The sequence below is a fragment of the Lotus japonicus genome, chromosome 1, assembly GCF_012489685.1.
Source record: "Lotus japonicus ecotype B-129 chromosome 1, LjGifu_v1.2".
Lineage (NCBI taxonomy): Eukaryota > Viridiplantae > Streptophyta > Magnoliopsida > Fabales > Fabaceae > Lotus > Lotus japonicus.
In genome coordinates, this window is record NC_080041.1 from 83,373,453 (window position 1) to 83,397,777 (window position 24,325).

The 24,325-nt window shown below is 39.6% G+C and overlaps 2 protein-coding genes across 2 annotated transcripts; both read right to left on the reverse strand.

Moving 5' to 3' along the window:
- On the reverse strand, positions 1–2,326 carry LOC130722835 (uncharacterized protein At2g29880-like). Its single transcript, XM_057573686.1, has 4 exons — positions 2,126–2,326; positions 1,567–2,032; positions 962–1,320; positions 1–866 (listed from the first exon to the last, which is right to left on the reverse strand). The coding sequence occupies exons 3-4, from the start codon at positions 1,310–1,312 to the stop codon at positions 159–161; spliced, it is 1,059 nt and encodes a 352-aa protein (XP_057429669.1). The 5' UTR covers positions 1,313–1,320; positions 1,567–2,032; positions 2,126–2,326; the 3' UTR covers positions 1–158.
- Positions 1,590–3,075, reverse strand: LOC130748834 (uncharacterized). Its single transcript, XM_057602081.1, has 3 exons — positions 2,437–3,075; positions 2,126–2,351; positions 1,590–2,032 (listed from the first exon to the last, which is right to left on the reverse strand). Exons 1-3 carry the CDS (start codon positions 3,073–3,075, stop codon positions 1,590–1,592), a joined length of 1,308 nt encoding a protein of 435 aa, XP_057458064.1.
- Between the last annotated feature and the right edge of the window lie 21,250 nt (positions 3,076–24,325).

Here is a 24,325-nt window from a genome sequence, read left to right on the forward strand (position 1 = left end):
CATCAAAAAACCCTTCCCTAGCTTCCTACTTCTTTCCATAATATATTACAAATTAGTAACACAAAATAGCTAAAGGCACTAGAAGATGTCTTCAGTACAAACACCCCAAAAAGTACATAATGCACACTAGCAAAAAAACATAGGCTGAACATGAACTGTCACTGCAGCCCACCGACATTCATCATTTGAAACAGAGTCTGCAAGCGCATGTGAGCTGGTACACCAAAAAGCAGGCGCTTCTTTTGATCATTAGTGCATAAAAATTCATAGCACTGCATGCGGAGGTGGTCAATTACATTCAGTTCAGTCAACATGTTCCACACATCTGATTCAGTATATATAAGTGGTTTACTATGTTTAAAGACGGTCAACTGGTCTTTGTAAATTTCATTGCGCTCTTCAATTGCTACAACTTGACATTCTGCGACTCCCACCTGCCTTTCAGCCAAATCATGCAGCTTACTAGAAATACAATTACAACTAATCAATGCATCAGACATCAATCCAAGAGCACTAGTCATTTTCTCCACTTGAGAATCAAAGGAATCAATCATCGGTGTCTTACGCTTTGTTCCTCGTGAACCAGATGTACCTGTAGATTGATGGGAGGGTGCTTGGGCTGGGCTAAAAGAGTCAACATTAGGAGGGGAGAATTTCCCCCCCTCAAAGACACCAGCATTTGGTTCCGGCATAGAAGTGTCATCGCCAGCATCATTTAAGTCCACAGTATCCTTCTCCATTTCACGCAATATTTGGCCAGCACTTAAGGCTTTTTTTCCCGTTGCTCGATCAGCACCAAAATGCTCTTTCAATGTATCATAGTGCTTGACTTGCGATCGTTTCCATTTAATAGCATGAGGTTTTTCCTTTCACAAATTAAATGACAACATTAGTTAGTATTATGTTGTGTAAATAAATAGCATAATGATCAGCATCACATGTCATGAATAATGCAACTCACCTGAATTAATTCCTCCCATACATGATCCTCAGCCTCAAACCTCTTAGTCATTGGACTCCATGCAAAGCCACTAAGACCTTTGAATAAATCATAAGCCTCAGTGAAGTTATCCTTCATGGTTTTCATTCTATTTTTAATATTTTGCTTTGTCATGGTTGGTGAAACGCCAGCCCTTAATGCCTCAAGTACATTAGCATAGCCTTGCGTTGTCCATGCACCATCCGGCCTATTTCCCTTGGTAACCTCCTCACAAAAGGCATCCAGTAATATTTGGTCCATGTCTTCAGTCCACCTCAAGATCACAACACGGACTTGAGTAGGTTCCCCAGCTTGACCTTTACTCTTTGACATCTTTCAACCTATAAATACAATTGAGGTAAATAGATAGAAGGATAGAGAATGCTGACCATTGTATTTTTAGGAATCAATGACAAATACATATGAGAAGAATAGTCTTTGACATTACCCAAATCAATTCAATACTTCACAGATCAATAAATAACAAGTAAAAAGAATAACCCAACACTAATGACATATGGAAAACATGAATAACAACATCAAAGTTTACATGCACATAATCCAAGTATAAATTACAAGATGAAGACCTAGGAACCATGAGACAACAACACTAAACTTGATAAACATTCCACATTTCATTTGCAATATTATCCCTTAGAAGTTGGCCTTGTCTGTACTCCTCATCACGTTGAGCCTGGGATCTATCTATGTCACGTTGAAGCAATTCACGGTCAACTTCAGCCATTAAGGCTTCATCAATGTCCACACCCATTAAAAAATTATGCAGTATACAACAAGCAACTACTATGTTCCTCATTACTTCAAACGAATAATGTGGTTCTGTTCCGCTGGATATGATGGGAAATCTTTTTTTTAATACACCAAAAGTTCTCTCTATGACATTTCTGAGTGAAGAGTGGCGTAGGTTGAACAACTCTCTAGGATTTTGGGGGCCTCGAGTTGAATACTCCTTCAAGTGATAACGAACACCTCTATATGGTGTAAGTATCCCAGGTTTAAGCATAAATCCCGCATCCCCAAGATAAAATTTTCCTACATAAAGGTTGAGATAAATTACAACACATTAGATCGAGTAAAAAAATTGAAAATTGAATGGTTTTTACAAATTGAAAGGTTTTTACTAACCTTCTGGTATTATTAAAGGGTCTTCCCTACTCAAGGCATCCTTTAAAATTCTAGAGTCTGAAGCTGTTCCTTCCCACCCTGCTAGAACGTATGTGAATTTCATGTCGAAATCACATGCAGCGAAGACATTTTGCGTGGGGCAATCCTTTCTTCCACGAAAGCGAGGGGCTTCTGCCCTTGGAACCTTGACCCGAACATGTGTCCCATCTATAGCTCCAATGCAATCCTTTGGTCATAAATAGTAATGTTAGTTTTGTATATAATCATTAAAAATGGTAAGATAACCACAAGTAAAAAAACCACCCTCATACCTTTAAAAATGGATAGAATCTGTCATTGTGAAGTATTTGTGCCGAGACATCCGCACCTGATGGTTGGATAAAAAATTCTTCTTGTAATGAGATTATGGAATGCAACACATTATGAAAATGACGGCTAACTGTCTCTCCGGAACGATGGAAGAAGAACGAAACCACACGATTTTTAACATTATGTCCTATAATGTGTAAAAATTTCGCCACTTGCTCCTCTACAGTGGACCATATATTATCCTTTACTAAACCTGTGCCTCTTATTTTCTGGCACAATCGAAGGAATGCTTCAGTCCCCATGCGTATAATGTCGCGACACTTCTCTGTATGTGTTAGGTAACCCATTAACTCACGACGCCTACGCTCTCTTTGTGGATCCACATCTTGGACTCGTCGATGAAAAGAAGTGGTCACCATTTGAAACAAATGCAATGCATGTACCACATAGCATAGCAAGACAACAACACCAATGTATTGCCTCTTTTCCAACTCTTGTCGGGTACTATTCAAAATTTGCACTTGAATCGACATTCCAAGATCAATATGGTCATCTTCGTCGCTCTCAACTTGATTTAACAGTTCAGTATGATCATCAATATTGACATCTTCATGGTTATCACAATTCAAGGCTCTATCCATAGGACAAACTAAAAAGAGACCTTATGCAAGACATGAACAAATGAGAAAATTTTGAATACAGAAACCAGAAAACAAAATAAATTTCAATCTCAATTATGAAATTGCAAAGTGGCATGTCTTTATAATCAAGGATGAAATATTTGTAAGCTTACCTCTATTACATGTCTTTATAATCAAGTTTTATTTTTTATTTTTATAAGCTTACCTCTAATTACCTCTTTATAATCAAGTGACAATTTTTACAAATGGCATGTCTTACCTCTGCAGTTCCATCGATGCTCTAGAATTTAAATTCATGTGAAAGAGTACAACTTGGAGCAAAACAATATTTGCCCCATTTCACGCAATAATAACAGCACTAATATGAAGAAAGAATCAATCCCAAACAACACAGTAAACCAAAGAATCGATATGTAATTATAATAGAGATCAATCCTTCAATAGCATGAAATAAATGGATTAGAGACACAAAAACAGTGTGTCGAGTTGAAGGATGAAATACCTGAGTTTGGTGACAGATTAAAATGCGCTCGGTGGCAGTGGGTCGTAAGATGAGTCGGAAATGGTGGTGGGCAAGATCGATCCACTTAAATAAATAAAGATCAAGCACCCTTTGCTGGTGGGTCGAGGCCGGATGCTCAGCCACCGAAGGTTACGTCGGTGCCGCTGCTACACACATGGAGTAAGGGAACATTTATCAGAAAACAAGGAAGAACACGCGGGAGAACAAGGAAGAACTCGCGGGCATAGAAGGGTAGAAAGGGCAGAAAGAAAAGGGGTGAGCGTTCCTCTTCTTATCTCTTCGCAATTTGGGGGAACCATAAAAAGTGGTAGGGCCCACAGAAATTAACCATCTCTCTTCTGTTTATGTTGCAACCAAACGAGGGTGCCTCAAGTATCTCTTCTCTATCTCTCTCTCTTACCTCAATCTCTTCTCTATCTCCCTACAACCAAACAAAGTGGTAGTTAGTTATATGGTGATGAGCAGTTACACGATAGTTTTAGTTCTGATGCATATTGTAACACCCCATTTTCTGATTAGTAGAATGTTAATTATTTTATTTTAATTATTATTAGGTTATATATTTATTTGAATAAATATGTGATTTTATTATATAATAAGGTGATATAGTGATATATGTAGTGAATAAATTATTTAAATTGGATATGAGTGATATATGTGATTATTATTTAAATCTTATGTGATATAGTAAAAGATTTAATTAAAAGGGGTTTTAGGGTTTAGAGTGAGTAATTAGGAGTTAAATAGAAAGAGAAAAGAAAGAAAGAGAAATCAGAATTAGAAGAGCAGAACAGAAAAGGGAGAAAGCGTGAAAGCAAGAAGGAGAGGAGAAAAGAGAAGAAAACCTAGGCTTTGATCTTCAAGAGGTAAGGGTTTGAATTCTTATTTTTTTGGTTTGGCATAATAGTTAATGATGGTGGAAAGCATGATTTAGAAACCATAGGATGTAGAATTCTCTAAATTGAAAATAGATAGGTTTGATTTTAGATGCACTGTGGGGGTAGGAGAGAGGGGTAAAGGTGCGCGTGGTGTGCAGAGATCAATTCAATTGCCTTATGGGTCGTGGTGGTGCGGTTTTTCTTTTGAATGTATTTGGTGGTGATGGTACCTCTTGAATCTGGTCCATGCTATACTATCCTCTGGTTGCTATTTTCGTGAGTTCTAGAGCCATGCATGTTCTAGGAGTTATAATTTTAATTTATGAAGTTTACATATTTTGATCCAAAAACTGGAAACATCACCATGTGCTATAAGTTTATAGCTGACGGCCTATAGGTGTATTAGGGTCTAGATCCTTGATAGTTACCTAATTAATTAGTTTGATTGTACTTGATTAATTTCAATTAATTATTAGTTACAAAGTTTCGATACATACTGTGTTGACTTGCTAGTTTTGATTGATCACTTAGTGCTATAATATGATGAATAGATCATCTATTGGTTTAAATGGTAAACATGATATTTTTTTTTATCAACTTTAGAAAGAACAACATGAAGGTATGAAAAACGGTAGAAAGGGGGGGGGGGTTTGAATAACGTTTTCAAGATAAAACTTCCACCTTAAAGATTTTAACAAATCTTTTCGAGAACAAAGTGCTAAAGATGAGAGATAGAAAAGCACACAAGGATTTTATCCTGGTTCACTTGATAAATCACTCAAGCTACTCCAGTCCACCCGTTAAGGTGATTTCTTCCTTCTTAGAATGAAGGCAATCCACTAATCAGGTATGTGTTACAACTGCACTTGAAACCTACAAGTGACTAACAATACACTGACTTAGCTCACACTAAAATTCACTCTCTTAGTCTTCTCTAGGATCCGATCAATCTTGATCTCCTAAAGGAACTAAACAAACTGTTTAACAAATAATGTTTACAAGAGATTTGCTTCTAAAAAGCTGATAGTAAACACAATGAATTTCAGATGAAAGAATGCTCGGAGGTTTTTGAATATAGCTTGTGCTTGTGTAAATTCTTCCAACCGCATCTTTCAATATTCAGCCTCTATTTATACTCCAAGGATTAGGGTTTGAACGCTGCATGGAAATGCTACCGTTGGAGGGCAGTTATGGAAATTCCAGCTTCTGCTGTGTCTGAGACTGTTAGGTAGGTCGTCAGGAAGGTACGGTTGCTTTTGTACTTGGATAGTGACTTGACATTTAAACATAGGAGACTTCTGATCAGGGGAATGCTTCATGTTGGAACTTGTGAAGCCGGTTGATCAGAGTCAGAGGGAAAGCACAGATCGTCTGGACGTTGTATCTTCTGATTCTGAACTCAGAGGGAAGTACATGGTCTTCAGAGTTTCTTGCTTCTGGACATCAGAGTTTCCACTATTCAGCTTCTGGATCTTCAGCGTCTTCTACACCATCAGAACATCTGAACCTTCAGTGTTTCTTGGTTATCAGACTTTTTTGGATCTTCAGAACTTCTAGTGACTAAGTCCACATCAGAGTTTGTATAACTTCAGAACTTCTGAAGCTTTTCCACTGTTCATATTGAACATGGTCATTGCGAAAGCGTTGCTTGGATCACTCTTTAAGCACGGTGCTTCTGATTAGTGTGAGATTGAATAGAGGTCAGAGCCTGTAAATAGCACACTCAGAAAAAACACGTTAGAGTACCACAATTGTTCATATCAAAAGGTTAACTTGTAATCATCAAAACGTAGAGTTGTACTACTAGATCAAAACTTGATCTTACAATCTCCCCCTTTTTGATGATGACAAAACTAAGATTTTTGATGAACAATTCTTAAACAATAAACTGAATTCACTCAGAGTTTAGGAATATAGAAGGAGACTTATCCTGATGTGAATAGTTTATTTTGCCCAATCTGAATTCAAGTCACTGCTTGATTCTGAGCTTAGCTCCCCCTGAATCTAATACTTGATGAAAACGTTAGTAAAGTCTAGATTCTGAGCTAAATAATATAAGAGTTCAGAGTGAAAAACTTATGACATAGATGAAAATAGAGTAATCAGAGCGCATAAGTAATCAGAGTCAACGGACAAGGTATCAGAGTCTTGGGTATCAGAATCACTTCAGAAGAAGTGAAATGTATTCCTTGTATTTGCCCAGTGACACATCTATGGTCATAAAGGTGGAACTCTTAAATTCTCCAAAAGAAAAATAAATCACACTAACACATCTTACACATCAAAAACTGGGTTTACTCCCCCTTTTTGTCATAAGCAAAAAGTTTGGGGTGTGAAAAACTTAGCTTGAAGTACAAGGTACTCCCCCTTAGAGAAGGTCTAAGTTTTAAGAAAATGAAAATGATGCAAGAATCAGAGTTAGGCGAATTAAAGAGAAGAGTTAATGCAAAAGAAGAACGTTTACCACCGGCCAAAGGAGTAAAGATAAGGGTCGGTTACCAAGAACTTAACCTCGAGAAACTGTAGGAGCATTAACTTTCAGAGAGAAAGTGAAGCCTATATAAAGCGATGGAGAATAGGGTAAGCTTCACAACTCGAACAATACCATAAAAAGAGAAATGGCATCAAACATGATCGCACTAGAAGAGCTGAGAAAGAAAGCCTTTGAGAAGGACTTGTTCCTTAACATTAGGCATCCAGAGGGTACAAAAACCATCTCAGAGCTTGCGAGAGCACTACTGGAGGAGGACCTGCGTCCAGAGTTGAAGAATGACTTGAGGGAATTCCTGGCCTTCGTGGAGGAAGTGCAGGAACTTAGCCAGCTCGAACTAAAGCTGCTGGAAGAAAAAGAGATCATAGAAGGAAAGCTCAAGACTTCAGACAAGGTTCTGGAGAGGATTGAGTTTACAGCCAGTCTCAACAACATTCAGTATTCACTGGATCGTCTGGAGAAGGAGAGGTCAGAGCAGCGCCAGGAGTGCAGAAGAATGAGGAGGGATCCTCCATTCTAGGATTTTAGGGAAAAAGAAGGAAAATGTATGAAGTAAATGCAGTTTATTATGAGAAAAGAAAATTTTGCAAACATAATGTCAAATATATATATGTATGAGGTGCAAAAATAAATAACGAAAAGACATAACAGAATAAAAAAACTTAAAGAAAATAAAACTAGGGTAAGAAGAAAAACGAAGAGATCCTAAGACCAGGGTTTAGCAGATCGACGCAGAAGTTCCATCATCATTTCCTTCATGTCTATTAGCATAGACTCATGAGTATCAAGACGCTGTTCCATGATGTCGAGTCTGGACGAGCTTGACTGAGTAGAACTGGAAGGAACATTCTGAGCAGCTTGAGGAGCTGGAATGGAAGCAGAAGCAGCAGGAGTAAACACTACTGGTGCAAGTGCTTGGCATCTAAGAGCTTCAGCCTCAGCATCAAGTCGTTCTGCCTCTAATCTGGCTTGTTCAGCTTGAGCTGCTGCTTGACGTGCAGCTTCCTCTGCTTGCTCTTGCTTTCTTCTGGCCTCTTCAATGGCTTCAAGAAGCTTCTGTCTCTGTTCTTGTTCATGAAGAGTCACCCTTCTAGCAAACCTTTGCTTTGCAGCCTCGATTCTCTGACTTCCCTCTGCATTCAGGAGCTGCATCATAACTGGAACTTGAGCCACTAGCCAAGTGCTCAGACTGTTCCACTCTTCAGCCACATATTCAGCATTCTCGCTTAGGTCAGTCTGACCTTGCACATTGCGTAGCATCAATGAAGCTTCATGATGAAAAATATTGATGCACTCAGAGAGAGATGTGGGTCGGAGGTGAGTGTAAGGAATTATAGAGAGGTTGGTTTCAGGAGAGGCTGGGTGATTGCTGCTATGAGCTTCAGAGGCACCTTGTGGAGAGCCAATGTTAAAGGATTGAACATGATGTTCAGAGGTTCCAAGGTGAGGTTCTGAAGTGTCAACCAGAGGATTTGGTGATCTAACCGAAGAGTGGTTAGACACAGATTGTTCTGGTTCGGGTTCTGGTTGAACTGGCTCTTGTTGGTCAGGGGCAGGTTGAACTTGTTGAGCCAAAGGGTCTGCCTCATGTAAAGGATTGGCCAAGATAGGTTCATCTGGGTCTACTAGACGTTCAGGTCTAGGGCCAGGATATCTCCTAGGGCTTGGACAAGTGAGATAATACTCTTCTAAGGTAGACACCTTTTCTTTTCTGACCTCAATGAATTTTCTAATGGATTCAGAGTTATTGGAGGGAGAAGAGTCAGCAACATTTGTTGGGAAGGATACAGGTGTATAGGCTGTGGAAGAGTCTGTATCAGTAGTTCTGGGAGCCAGACGTTCTGATGCTCTTGGGACAGAGTGATTAGAGGTTCTGGGTCCAGGTTCCGTTTGGTTGGGCTCTAGTTGTTCATGGATGATGGGTTCAGAAGTTAATGGGTTATACTGGATGGTGATGGGTGAGGTTGGATCAGAGGGTCCGGTGGGTTGATTCTGGAGCAAATTCCAGAGAGGTGCTTCAGTTGGAGAAGGTTGGAAAAATGAAGACCTTGGGGAATGTGGTGGAGAGGTGGTTTGTGCAGCTGGTTGGGACTCAGGAATGGGAGTGAGTGGATTTGAAGATTGTTTGAGCATGGCTGAGATGGGGAGTGCATCAAATAAATTCAAATCATCATCAGAAGCAACTGCAGACTTACTTGATTGTGCTGATGATCTTGTCACTCTGGCAGGAGTTTCAATCCTTCTGATCACTTCAGCAGCTGGTTCCACCCGGGTAGGCTTCACCACTATTCTGACCTGCTTCTTCTACTTCTTGGCAGGAGAAGGACCATCCTCATTATCACCATTATCACCATCATCTGGCTTGCTGGTTTCATCATGTTTTCTCTTGGATTGACCAGCCTTCTTCCTCTTGTTCAGAGAGACATCTGATTCCTCAGATGATTCTTCTAAGATCATCTTCCTCTGAACCTTCTTCTTGAGAGGAGAATCAAGCTCTGGTGCAGGAGGCAACATTCTGTAGAATTCATCAACATCAATCTCAAAGCCTTGATTCCTCAAATCATCAACGAAACACCTGATTGCTTCAGGGTTGTCTGCCTAGGTCCACAAGGGAAAGTCATTCAGAGGGACTCTTCTTTTTCTGATTTCAGAAGATGTGTCTTCATGGGCAGGAGCAATCTTCTTCTTGACCAGACCCATTTTCTTCAGAGAATTTGCAGTGAAGACATCACTGACAATGGTGGTCAAATCCTCTACGCATCCAGCATTGACCAGATCTTGAATAAGGTCACTCTCAATGAAGAGATCAGACAGCAATCTCCCAAAAGGGATATACTTGATTGCTGACTTGATGGAAGCAGTAGTCCTTGACTTCCGGATACATTCCTTCAGGTAAGAGAACAAGAAGAAAGGGAGGCAGAGTTTCCTCTTGTCTTGGATGAAGACTAGCATTGCCTTCTGGCAGAAATTGATGTAATCTGGGGAACTGCCCTTTGGCCTCTGGTTGATGCAATTCAGCAAAATCTTGTGCCAGATTCTGAGCTTGGGATGAAGATCCATCACTTTGTAATTAGTCTTGCCCGGTTTGTAATTGGTGTACAGGGCCTTGTTGGTCTCATCCTTCGTTTTGGGTTTCAGCTTCGATTCAGTGAATTGGAAACGATACCCACGAGCAGTTTCTGCACCCAGCAGATTCACGAAAGACTTCTCTGTAATTATAATCTTTCTTCCAAGAATGTGAGATACTACCTGAGTATCATCGCAGTCGGCGTGCTTCCAGAATTCCTTGATCAGTTTGTCGTACACCGGTCCTCGAAGCCTGTTGAAGTAATTTTCTCAGCCTTGAGCTTGGACTTCAGGACGAAGATCATACCCATTTGTAGCAAGATTGTCGAGGTCAAATCTCCATTCTGCCAGTACTTGAAGTTCCTCAGGAGCATATACGCAGTGAACGGCACAGCCCCGTTCTGCAATCGGAATAATCTGCTCTTGAGCTTGATCTTGAACAGGAGCTTCAGGACCCAATTGGCCTGTAGCTTGACCCACTACCATATGAGGGAACTGGGTTGCATCTGCAGTATCTCTTCTGGTTTGTCTCACCATTTTGGAGCGGTTGAAGGTTTTGGGTAGAGGATGAAGGTTGATGATGAATAGAGAGCGAGAAAGAAATCGAGGGTAAGCGGTTTTGAAAATACAAGAGAGAGAGAGAGAGAGAGTAAAAACCGAAAGTGTAGGAGATCGTGTGTATAGTGGGTTTTATCAAATAATCGTTGTTGATTCAAAAAGCATTTTAAGATCAACAGTTAAAAATTAAAGACATGATAGTAACAGTAAATACACGTATCACACACAGGAGAGAAGCACATCTACACACATCATGACAGACTGTCACACGGGCACAAGGAACTATGCATCAGAGATACTGACACACGTGTTACTGTCTCAGCTTCAGAGTCAGCACCAATGGGTACTTACACTCTGATGGAGTTACCTTCTGGACTAGACATCTTCTGATCAAGAAGTATCATAGTCAGAGGTTCTGATCCATCTTCACTCTGGACAAAAGTCCATATTCAGATTTTTCAGAATAAAATTAAATCTATCCTCTGCTAAGGGCTTTGTAAAGATATCTGCCCATTGATGGTCAGTATCAACAAACTTCAGAAGAAGTACACCCTTCTGTACATAATCTCTAATAAAGTGATACTTTACCTCAATGTGCTTTGCCCTTGAATGTAAGATAGGATTCTTACTCAATGAGATTGCAGCAGTGTTATCACAATAGATTGGGATATTGCTCTCAAGGATCTGATAATCCTCCAGCTGATGTTTCATCCAGAGCATCTGGGTGCTGCAAATTGCTGCTGAGATATATTCTGCCTCTGCAGTGGATAGTGCAATGGTTGATTGCCTCTTGCTTGCCCATGAGACTAAATTGCTTCCCAGAAATTGACAATTTCCAGAAGTGCTTTTTCTCTCTGTTCTATCTCCAGCATAATCAGCATCACAATAACCTGAAAGCTTATACTCTGATGTTTTCTTATACATCAAGCCAAGGTTAGTGGTGCCTTTCAAATACCTTAGGATCCTCTTAACAGCAGTTAAGTGGGTTTCCCTTGGATCTGATTGGAAACGAGCACATAGATGAACACTAAACAATATGTCTGGCCTAGATGCAGTTAAGTATAGAAGTGAACCTATCATACCACGATAGAGCTTCTGACATACTTTACCACTTTCATCTTCTTTCTCCAGAATGCATGTAGGATGCATTGGAGTCTTGGCCACTGTAGATTCCAGCATATTGAACTTCTTCAGAAGTTCTTTAGTGTACTTGCTCTGATGGATATATGTTCCTTCTAGTGTTTGATCAACTTGTATACCCAGAAAGTACTTGAGTTCTCCCATCATACTCATCTCAAATTCAGCCTGCATCATCTCAGAAAATTCTTTGCATAGAGATTGATTAGCAGAACCAAATATAATATCATCAACATAAATTTGCACAATTAAGATATCATCTTTGTAAGTTTTGCAAAAGAGAGTTGTATCTACTTTACCCCTTACAAACTTATTCTCCAGAAGGAATGAGCTGAGTCTCTCATACCATGCTCTGGGAGCTTGCTTCAGACCATAGAGTGATTTCTTCAACTTGAACACATGGTCTGGTTTCTTTTCATCCTCAAAACCTGGGGGTTGATGAACGTAGACTTCCTCTGATATATATCCATTTAGGAAGGCACTCTTAACATCCATCTGATGTAGAATTATGTTGTGATTCACTGAGAAAGAGATCAACAGTCTGATTGCTTCTAGTCTTGCTACTGGAGCAAAAGTTTATGTGTAGTCTATTCCTTCCTGCTGGCTGTAGCCTTGAGCAACGAGCCTTGCCTTGTTTCTGACTACATCTCCTTTCTCATTCAACTTATTTCTGAACACCCATTTTGTTCCAATTACATGGACACTTTCAGGCTTCTTCACTGAGCTCCAAACATCGTTCTTGGAGAATTGATTCAATTCTTCTTCCATGGCCAAAATCCAGTCCTTGTCCTGAAGAGCTTCATCTATGGACTTGGGTTCAATTAAGGACACCAATCCTTTCAGACTAAGCAGGGTCTCTTCAGAGGGTCTGAAGGCTGATCTGGTTCTAACTGGTTCGTCTTTGTTGCCCAGAATCAATTCCTTAGGATGAGCTGCAGTGATTCTGCTCTTCTTCAGAGTTTGTGAATCAGAGGGACCAGCTTCTTCTTCTGGTTCATCTTCCTCTGGCTCAGCTTCCTCTGGAGCTTTGCCTTTGTCAGAAACATTAATGCTTAAATCTGCAAACTTCTCAACTAGCTTTGACTGGTCAGAGTCAAGCTTATCGTCAAATCTAACATGAATAGATTCTTCAATAGTCTTAGCATCAGTATTATAAAGTCTAAAACCCTTAGATCTCTCGGAATAACCAAGTAATAGACATTTAGAAGATTTAGCATCAAATTTATGCAATCTATCCTTAGTATTAAGAACATAACAAACACAACCAAAAGGATGAAAGTAAGAGATGTTGGGTTTTATGTTCTTCCACAATTCATAGGGAGTCTTATTCAGAATTGGTCTCACAGAGATTCTGTTCTGAATGTAACATGCTGTATTTACTGCCTCTGCCCAAAAGTGCTTAGCCATGCCAGTTTCTTGGAGCATGGTTCTAGCCATCTCCTGAAGAGTTCTGTTTTTCCTCTCAACAACACCATTTTGTTGAGGAGTTCTGGGACAAGAGAAATTATGTGCAATTCCATAGGAATCAAACAGACTCTCAAACTTGTCATTCTCAAACTCTCCACCATGGTCACTTCTGACACGCACAATCCTACAAGCCTTCTCGTTTTGCACTTGAGCTATGAAGGTAGAGAACACAGCATGAGACTCATCCTTGCGGGTTAGAAACTTTACCCATGTCCAGCGGCTATAGTCATCAACGATAACCATCCCATATCTCTTGCCACCTATAGACTCAGTTTTCACTGGTCCAAAAAGGTCGATATGCAGATGTTCCAACGGCCTTGAGGTTGAGACAACATTCTTTGCCTTGAAAGGGACTTTTGTGAATTTGCCTTTCTGACATGCTTCACAAAGAGCGTCTGAAGCGAACTTCAGATTGGGTAAGCCCCTGACAAGGTTTAGCTTGCTCACATGAGAAATCTTTCTCATATTGGCATGCCCTAACCGTCTATGCCATACCCATTGCTCTTCATTAACAGACAGATGGCACTTCACATTCTGAGCCTCCAACTCAGATAATCTGATCTTATAAATGTTGTTCTTCCTCTTGCTGTTAAACAGAACAGAGCCATCGATTTGACTTACAGCCCGGCAGGACTTTTGATTGAATATAACATCATAACCCTTGTCAGCTAATTGACTTATAAACAATAAGTTATGTGTTAAGCCGTCTACCAATAACACATTATCAATGCATGGACTACTATCTACACAAATAGTACCAGTACCAACAATTTTACCCTTTTCATTTCCTCCAAAGCCAACTTCGCCTCCAGGCTTAAGTTTTAGCTCTTGGAACATACGCCTTTCTCCCGTCATGTGACGCGAGCATCCACTGTCCAGATACCATGATTGGTGTTTCAGTGGAGCTATCAAGGATATCTGCAACATAGATAATCTTGTCCTTAGGTACCCACTTTCTGGGTCCTCTCTTGTTAGTTACCCCAGAGGTTCTAATCACCTTGGGTTTCTCAACATGATAGTGTAAAGAAATTTTTGCATGATATTTAGACATAGAGAAAGATCCCTTTTTAAGAGGGGGTTTAGCAACTTTAGCAGATAAAGGATCAGGTAATATAGTACCAGAGGGAACAAAGCATTCATACAAAGATTTAGCTTTAGGCACAGAGGACTCATTTCCAATTGGTTTAGAATAGCCAATGTCGTGCATTCCATTTCTGCTTACGCCATAGATCATTGAAGCCATTAAGCTTCTATCTACGCTTTTAGCCAGGAATCTTTGAAAAGACTTTTCATACTTAGATTCATTTCTACAATCAGAGGCATCACAACCAACTATTTCTTCTAACTTAGCAATCTGGTTCTTAAGCACATAGTTAGAATTGATCAAAGCATGATTATCATTTTTCAAATCAGAAATAATTTTCTCATGTTCAGAAGGAGTCTTGGAAACAGCAGATAAGTCCTTTTTCAGCTTCTTATGCTTAGACAATAAAGAGTTATACTTATCCATGATATCAGACAAGGCATGTTTTAGTTCAGAGGTAGAGAAAGAAGCGAATACCTCATTTTCATCGTCTGAGTTAGGATCTCCTTCTAATTCTGAGTCAGAGTCAACAGCTTCCTTTGACTCTGCTCATTTGTCTTTGACAATAGCCATGAGTCCTTGGACTTCACCATCAGAGTCAACATCCTCTGACTCTGATTCATCAAATGTCACCATCAGACTCTTCTTTGTCTTGAAGTGCTTCTTTGGCTTCTTGTCCTTCTTCAACTTTGGTCAGTCACTTTTGTAGTGCCCCGATTCTTTGCACTCAAAGCATGTGACTTCCTTAATTGATGACTTCTTCTGGCCTGAGGATTCAGACTTTCCTTTTGCCTTTCCAGAGCCTTTGTACTTGCTCTGCCTGTGCTTCCAGATTCGGTTGAGTCTCTTGGAGATCAGAGTTAGCTCGTCTTCATCAGAATCTTCTGATGCTTCTTCAGATTCTTCTTCTTCAGCTTGAAGAGCTTTTGACTTCTCAGCCTTAGCCTTTTCAGATTTGGATTTCAAGGCTATAGACTTTTTCCTCAGATCTTGCATCTCAGAGCGCTTCAGCTCATGGCATTTCAAAATGCTGATGAGTTCTTCTAAACTCATATTCTCAACATCTCTCGTGAGCTCTATTGAAGTCACTAAAGGCATCCAGCTTTCAGGAAGACTCCTGAGAACCCTTATGACATGATCTTTTGTTGTATAGCTCTTGTTGAGAGGTCTTATGCCAGCCACAAGCAACTGAAATCTGGAGAACATTTCTTCAATGGACTCATTTGGCTCCATGATGAAGGATTCATATTTTTGGATCAGAGACAATGCCTTTGATTCTTTGACTTTCTTGTTTCCTTCATGAGACATCTTCAAAGATTCAAAAATGCCTTTTGCAAACTCACGATCTGTAATCTTCTGGTACTCTTCATAAGAAATAGCACTTAGAAGAATTGCCCTTGCTTTGTGATGTTGTGAGTACAGCTTCTTTTGATCTGCAGTCATCTCTGACCTTGGGATCTTCTTGCCATCTGCATCAACTGGACGCTCGTAGCCATCCACAATAATATCCCAGAGATCTGCATTGAAACCCAGAAAGAAACTTTCCAGTCTATCTTTCCAATATTCGAACCTTTGACCGTCGAACATAGGAGGCTTTGCATTGTAACCATCTCTTTGAGTTTCACTGGTGGTGGCAGCCATTGTTTTTCACACCGGCCCGGATCACTGAACACTGCTAGGTGTGGTAATCAGAACTTGTGCTCTGATACCAATTGAAGGTATGAAAAACGGTAGAAAGGGGGGGGGGGTTTGAATAACGTTTTCAAGATAAAACTTCCACCTTAAAGATTTTAACAAATCTTTTCGAGAACAAAGTGCTAAAGATGAGAGATAGAAAAGCACACAAGGATTTTATCCTAGTTCACTTGATAAATCACTCAAGCTACTCCAGTCCACCCGTTAAGGTGATTTCTTCCTTCTTAGAATGAAGGCAATCCACTAATCAGGTATGTGTTACAACTGCACTTGAAACCTACAAGTGACTAACAATACACTGACTTAGCTCACACTAAGATTCACTCTCTTAGTCTTCTCTAGGATCCGATCAACCTTGATCTCCTAAAGGAACTAAACAAACTGTTTAACAAATAATGTTTACAAGAGATTTGCTTTTAAAAAGCTGATAGTAAACACAATGAATTTCAGATGAAAGAATGCTCGGAGGTTTTTGAATATAGCTTGTGCTTGTGTAAATTCTTCCAACCGCATCTTTCAATATTCAGCCTATATTTATACTCCAAGGATTAGGGTTCGAACGCTGCATGGAAATGCTACCGTTGGAGGGAAGTTCTGGAAATTCCAGCTTCTGCTGTGTCTGAGACTGTTAGGTAGGTCGTCAGGAAGGTACAGTTGCTTTTGTACTTGGATAGTGACTTGACCTTTAAACCTAGGAGACTTCTGATCAGGGGAATGCTTCATGTTGGAACTTGTGAAGCCGGTTGATCAGAGTCAGAGGGAAAGCACAGATCGTCTGGACGTTGTATCTTCTGATTCTGAACTCAAAGGAAAGTACATGGTCTTCAGAGTTTCTTGCTTCTGGACATCAGAGTTTCCACTATTCAGCTTCTGGATCTTCAGCGTCTTCTACACCATCAGAACATCTGAACCTTCAGTGTTTCTTGGTTATCAGACTTTTTTGGATCTTCATAACTTCTAGTGACTGAGTCCACATCAGAGTTTGTATAACTTCAGAACTTCTGAAGCTTTTCCACTGTTCATATTGAACATGGTCATTGCGAAAGCGTAGCTTGGATCACTCTTTAAGCACATTGCTTCTGATTAGTGTGAGATTGAATAGAGGCCAGAGCCTGTAAATAGCACACTCAGAAAAAACACGTTAGAGTACCACAATTGTTCATATCAAAAGGTTAACTTGTAATCATCAAAACGTAGAGTTGTACTACTAGATCAAAACTTGATCTTACACAACATATGAATGCCTATGATAGGGATTTTTTTCGAGCATTTTTTAGATAGTGGTACTGTTTCTTTTAAATTAGCAACGATGAAGATATTTTTTTCATAAAAAAAAAAGAGATAAGCGTCTTTCCAGTATATTTAAGGGATCACAAGTTGCTGAACATGTTAAATATAAACTATATTTAATTTATATATGTTTAATAGTTTATTGTTTTGGTGCTGTTTTTCTGAACTGATGTTATGTTTGAGATGCTAAGTTGGAATTGCAAGTTGTATAATTGATAACATGTAATTTGTGTTTTGTGCAACTGGTGATGAATATGCTAAAATAATTAGGACTTGGAGATGGTCTGAATATGCATATGTTAGTTGAGTTTTGCACAATACACTGCATAGTTGTCAAGAGGCAATGTTTGCTAGTTCTCGTGGAGGCTAGTGACTTGTCCCAAAACTGGAGTGGTTTTGAAGCCTAGAGCGAGGGCTTATTGGTGGTTATCTGTCTGGAGTGGACGCGGTGATACCGCTAAGGATAACAACTTTGGTACCAAAGACATCTGCACGGAGTCACACTTGAGTCATATAAGTTATTGTAGGGAGTTATTGATGTTAATTAAAGTTAACTGCAATATCTTTGGAGAATTTTGTTGTTGTGGTAATTGACAATATTTATATTTGCTTTATCTGAGCTATGATTATGGAGTATTGGCATACTTTGAAAATTAATTGATTATATTAAATTTTATGATATATCTTCTTAATTATGTATGAGAAATTTATGGCTAATTTTTATAAGCTTTCGCATTACTTATTATTATGCTTATCCATATGATATGAGTTCTCACCCTTCTGTTGGAATGATGTTCTATGCGACATCGCTCAGGTACGGAGAGCAGTGGAGCTTCTCGCGAGGGTTAGTCAGAGGAGCTAGTCTTTTAGATATGCTTTTAGTGATGGGATTCATGCTCTATTATGTAACACCGGGGAAACGCTTAGTTCGAACCTTGATATTAAGAGTTATTTTGTGAACTCTCTTTATTTATTTTTGGAGTATGTTTTAGTTTGGAGTTGAAAAATAAATCCGCTGTGCTATGCATATGACGTTATGACACTAAGTTTGGAAATTTATATATTTATTATGAGCATGACAGGTGTTTTGATTTATGGTTTTGGAGAGTAAGTGTGACACCCTCTGTGTTATGCATTTTACTTTGATTTATGCCTTAATAATTACGCGGGGTTTAGAGGGTGTTACATTAGTGGTATCAGAGCATGATCGGTCAGTAGGCTAGGTTTATTAGCATGTCTATTAGCATGTTTAATTCCTTTTTGTATACGATATGTGTTTTTGACGCAATCGATACTGTTTCGGAATTCTCAGGACAATGGTTGCAGGAAGGAATGATGAAGCTATCGCTGAGGCATTGGCATTGTTGGCTGGCGCCATTGGGCAAGGTCAACAGGCGAATGCTGTAAACCAGAATCAGGATGAATTTCGTGCTTTGGGGAAGTTTCAAAGGAACAATCCACCAACCTTTGAAGGGGCATACAACCCTGACAAAGCACAGGCATGGCTGAAAGCAATTGAGAAGATCTTTCGAGTCATGAATTGTACTGATGCGCAGAAGGTGCAGTTTGGCACCCATATGCTTGAGAAAGAAGCTGAAGATTGGTGGGACAACACTGTTCAGAGGTTTGAAGGTGATGGGATGGAGATTACTTGGGATCTTTTCAAGGGTGCATTTCTTGAGAAGTACTATCCAGAAGACGTGCGTGGAAAGAAGGAAATTGAGTTTCTTGAACTGAAACAGGGTAATGGAACTGTGGCGGAGTATGCTGCAAAGTTTGAGGAATTGATTAAGTTTTGTCCCCACTACAATACTGCTGAAGCTGAGAGATCTAAGTGTAACAAGTTTGTGAATGGTTTGAGACCTGAGATCAAGAAGGCTGTGGGCTATCAACAGATTGCCCGATTCTCTGATCTGGTTAACAGGAGTAGGATCTATGATGAAGATAGCAGGGAGAGTGCTGCTCACTACAAGTCTTTGAAAGAGAAGAAAGAAAAGGGGCAATTCAGAGGAAAACCGTATGGGAAACCTGCTGATATGAGTAAACAGAAAGCTGGTCATGACAAGAAGCCAAGTGGGGGAGGAGCTCCTAATCCGGTTAGGTGCTACAAGTGTGGTGTTGAAGGACATCGTTCTCTAGAGTGTCCCAATTCTGAGGTGAAATGTTTCAGGTGTGGCAAGCTAGGTCACAGGTCTTATGATTGTAAAGATGGCCCGATGGTGACTTGCTACAACTATGGTGAGCAAGGTCACATTAGTACCAAGTGTGACAAGCCGAAGAAGGATCAGGCGAGAGGAAAGGTGTTTGCTTTATCTGGTGCTGAGACTACTGCTGAGGATAGACTGATCCGAGGTACGTGCTTTATTAAAAGTACACCTTTGATTGCTATTATTGATACTGGTGCAACACATTCTTTCATTTCTTTGAATTATGTCAAGGAGTTGAATCTTCAGTTAACTGTTATGGATAGAAATATGGTTATTGATACTCCAGCTATGGGATCGGTGACTACTTCTCATGCATGTTTGCGTTGCCCGTTAAGTATTTGTGATAAAGACTTTGAAGTCGATTTAGTGTGCCTTTCTTTAGATCAACTAGATGTTATTCTTGGTATGGATTGGTTGAGATCCAACCATGTCTATATCAATTGCTTTGCTAAGGCAATTCTTTTTCTTGAACCTGAAAAGAACGCGGATATGTTTATGTCCACTAAGCAAGTGAATGAGTCGTTGCGGGAGGGCGCTGAGGTGTTTATGCTATTGGCAACCTTGAGTCTTACTGAGAAAGAAACAACTGGTGAGTTAGCGATCGTTTGTGATTTTCCGGAGGTCTTTCCTGCGGAGATAAGTGATTTGCCGCCAGAACGTGAAGTTGAGTTTGCGATCGACTTAGTTCCTGGAACTAGGCCGGTATCAATGGCCCCATATCGGATGTCAGCACCTGAATTGAAAGAATTGAAGAGTCAATTGGAGGATTTGCTCGAGAAGAAGTTTATTCGCCCTAGTGTGTCACCGTGGGGCGCACCGGTTTTGCTGGTTAAGAAGAAGGAGGGTACTATGAGATTATGTGTAGATTATAGACAGCTGAATAAAGTGACTATCAAGAATAAGTATCCACTTCCAAGAATTGACGATTTGATGGATCAGTTAGTTGGTGCAAGTGTGTTCAGTAAGATAGATTTGAGGTCTGGGTATCATCAAATTCGTGTGAAGCCTGAAGATATTCAGAAAACTGCTTTTAGAACCAGATATGGTCACTATGAGTATTCTGTAATGCCATTCGAAGTGACTAATGCCCCTGGTGTATTTATGGAATACATGAACAGAATTTTCCATCAGTACTTGGATAAGTTCGTTGTTGTTTTCATTGATGATATTTTGATTTATTCCAAGAGTGAAGAAGATCATGCTGAGCATCTGCGAATTGTGTTGTCTGTGTTGAAGGAGAAACAGTTGTATGCTAAACTTTCTAAGTGTGAGTTTTGGTTGAAAGAAGTAAGTTTCCTTGGCCATGTGATATCGAGTGAAGGTATTGCTGTTGATCCATCGAAGGTTGAGGCCGTGTCGCAGTGGGAAGCTCCGAAGTCTGTCTCCGAGATCCGAAGTTTTCTGGGTTTAGCAGGCTATTACCGGAAATTTATTGAAGGCTTTTCCAAGTTAGCTTTGCCAATGACGCAGTTGACTAGGAAGGGTCAAGCTTTTGTTTGGACCGCGGAGTGTGAAACTAGTTTCCGAGAGTTGAAGAGAAGGTTGACAACCGCTCCAGTTTTGATTTTGCCTAATCCGGTGGAACCGTTCGAAGTGTATTTTGATGCTTCTTTGATGGGTTTGGGTGGGGTGTTAATGCAGAATCAACAAGTTGTGGCTTATGCTTCAAGGCAACTTAAATTGCATGAGAGAAATTATCCGACTCACGATCTCGAATTAGCTGCTGTTGTATTTGTTTTAAAACTCTGGAGGCATTATTTGTTCGGATTAAGATTTGAGGTGTTTAGTGATCACAAGAGTTTGAAGTATCTGTTTGATCAAAAAGAGTTGAACATGAGGCAAAGAAGATGGCTAGAGTTCTTGAAGGATTATGATTTTAGTTTGAATTACCATCCGGGTAAAGCGAATGTGGTAGCTGATGCATTGAGTAGAAAGTGTCTACATATGTCGATGTTGATGGTGCGAGAGATGGAGTTACTCGAGCAATTTAGAGATTTGAGTTTAGTTTGTGAAGAGACTTCTTATGGGGTGAAGCTTGGTATGTTGAAGCTTACTAGTGGCATTCTTGATGAGATTCGAGAGGGCCAACAATCTGATTTGAGTTTGGTGGATCGATTTACTTTGATCAATCAAGGTCGAGGCGGTGATTTTCGGATCGATGAGAATGGTATCATAAGATGTCATGACAGGGTTTGTGTTCCGGCTGTATCTGATTTGAGGAAGAGGATTCTTGAGGAGGGGCATCGTAGTGGACTGAGTATTCATCCTGGAGCTACAAAAATGTATCAAGATTTGAGAAAATTATTTTGGTGGCCAGGAATGAAGAAAGAAATTGCGGAGTTTGTGTATTCTTGTTTGACTTGTCAGAAGTCGAAAATTGAGCACCAGAAGCCATCTGGTTTGATGCAACCGTTATCCATTCCTGAATGGAAATGAGATAGTGTTTCCATGGATTTTGTGTCTGGATTTCCTAGGACACCAAGTCATTGTGATGCTGTTTGGGTGGTTGTAGACGGGTTGACGAAATCTGCCCACTTTATTCCTATAAGGATGGATTATCCCATGGAGAAGTTGTACATTGAGAAGATTGTCAGTTTGCATGGTATTCCGTCTAGTATTGTGTCGGATCGAGATCCGAGGTTTACCTCTAGATTTTGGGAAGGATTGCAAAGTGCTTTGGGTACGAAGTTGCGTTTGAGTTCTGCTTACCATCCTCAAACAGATGGTCAGACGGAGAGGACAATTCAATCACTGGAAGATATTTTGAGAGCTTGTGTGTTGGAACAAGGAGGTGCTTGGGATAGTTTCCTGCCTTTGATTGAGTTTACTTATAACAATAGTTTCCATGCTAGTATTGGGATGGCACCATTTGAAGCTTTGTATGGAAGGAGATGTAGGACGCCAATATGTTGGTATGAATCTGGTGAGAGTGTGGTTGTAGGACGGAGATAGTTCAACAGACCACTGACAAGATCAAGATGATTCGGGAGAAGATGAAGGCTTCTCAGAGTCGTCAGAAAAGTTACCACGATAAGAGGAGGAAAGCACTCGAATTCGAGAAGGGAGACCATGTATTTCTTAGAGTCACTCCGGTAACGGGTGTTGGACGAGCATTGAAGTCGCGTAAGTTGACGCCGCGTTTCATTGGTCCTTATCAGATTTCAGAGAGAGTAGGTGCAGTGGCTTATCGAATCGCCTTGCCACCGTCACTTGCTAATCTCCATGACGTGTTCCATGTGTCGCAGTTGATGAAATACATTGCAGATCCGTCTCATGTGATCCAAGTAGATGATATGCAAGTAAGAGATAACTTAACCGTGGAGACATCACCTATGCGAATAGAGGATAAAAAATTGAAGCAACTTCGTGGCAAGGAGATTGCATTGGTGAAGGTTGCTTGGGGAGGACTGGCAGGGGGAAATGTTACTTGGGAGCTTGAGAGTCAGATGAAGGAGTCCTACCCCTAGTTGTTTGGTTAAGGTAATTTTCGAGGGCGAAAATCCTTAAGTGGGGGAGAGTTGTAACACCCAATTTTCTTATTAATAGAATGTTAATTATTTTATTTTAATTATTATTAGGTTATATATTTATTTGAATAAATATGTGATTTTATTATATAATAAGGTGATATAGTGATATATGTAGTGAATAAATTATTTAAATTGGATATGAGTGATATATGTGATTATTATTTAAATCTTATGTGATATAGTAAAAGATTTAATTAAAAGGGGTTTTAGGGTTTAGAGTGAGTAATTAGGAGTTAAATAGAAAGAGAAAAGAAAGAAAGAGAAATCAGAATTAGAAGAGCAGAACAGAAAAGGGAGAAAGCGTGAAAGCAAGAAGGAGAGGAGAAAAGAGAAGAAAACCTAGGCTTTGATCTTCAAGAGGTAAGGGTTTGAATTCTTATTTTTTTGGTTTGGCATAATAGTTAATGATGGTGGAAAGCATGATTTAGAAACCATAGGATGTAGAATTCTCTAAATTGAAAATAGATAGGTTTGATTTTAGATGCACTGTGGGGGTAGGAGAGAGGGGTAAAGGTGCGCGTGGTGTGCAGAGATCAATTCAATTGCCTTATGGGTCGTGGTGGTGCGGTTTTTCTTTTGAATGTATTTGGTGGTGATGGTACCTCTTGAATCTGGTCTATGCTATACTATCCTCTGGTTGCTATTTTCGTGAGTTCTATAGCCATGCATGTTCTAGGAGTTATAATTTTAATTTATGAAGTTTACATATTTTGATCCAAAAACTGGAAACATCACCATGTGCTATAAGTTTATAGCTGACGGCCTATAGGTGTATTAGGGTCTAGATCCTTGATAGTTACCTAATTAATTAGTTTGATTGTACTTGATTAATTTCAATTAATTATTAGTTACAAAGTTTCGATACATACTGTGTTGACTTGATAGTTTTGATTGATCACTTAGTGCTATAATATGATGAATAAATCATCTATTGGTTTAAATGGTAAACATGATATTTTTTTTATCAACTTTAGAAAGAACAACATATGAATGCCTATGATAGGGATTTGTTTCGAGCATTTTTTAGATAGTGGTACTGTTTCTTTTAAATTAGCAACGATGAAGATATTTTTTTCATAAAAAAAAAGAGACAAGCGTCTTTCCAGTATATTTAAGGGATCACAAGTTGCTGAACATGTTAAATATAAACTATATTTAATTTATATATGTTTAATAGTTTATTGTTTTGGTGCTGTTTTTCTGAACTGATGTTATGTTTGAGATGTTAAGTTGGAATTGCAAGTTGTATAATTGATAACATGTAATTTGTGTTTTGTGCAACTGGTGATGAATATGCTAAAATAATTAGGACTTGGAGATGGTC

Coding starts and splice junctions, on each gene's coding strand:
- LOC130722835 (XM_057573686.1), bottom strand. CDS start 1,312: ATGTCAAAGAGTAAAGGTCAAGCTGGGGAACCTACTCAAGTCCGTGTT. Junction 867..961: donor TATGGGAGGAATTAATTCAG/GTGAGTTGCATT, acceptor AATTTGTGAAAG/GAAAAACCTCATGCTATTAA.
- LOC130748834 (XM_057602081.1), bottom strand. CDS start 3,075: ATGGATAGAGCCTTGAATTGTGATAACCATGAAGATGTCAATATTGAT. Junction 2,352..2,436: donor GATTCTATCCATTTTTAAAG/GTATGAGGGTGG, acceptor TTATGACCAAAG/GATTGCATTGGAGCTATAGA. Junction 2,033..2,125: donor CCCTTTAATAATACCAGAAG/GTTAGTAAAAAC, acceptor ACCTTTATGTAG/GAAAATTTTATCTTGGGGAT.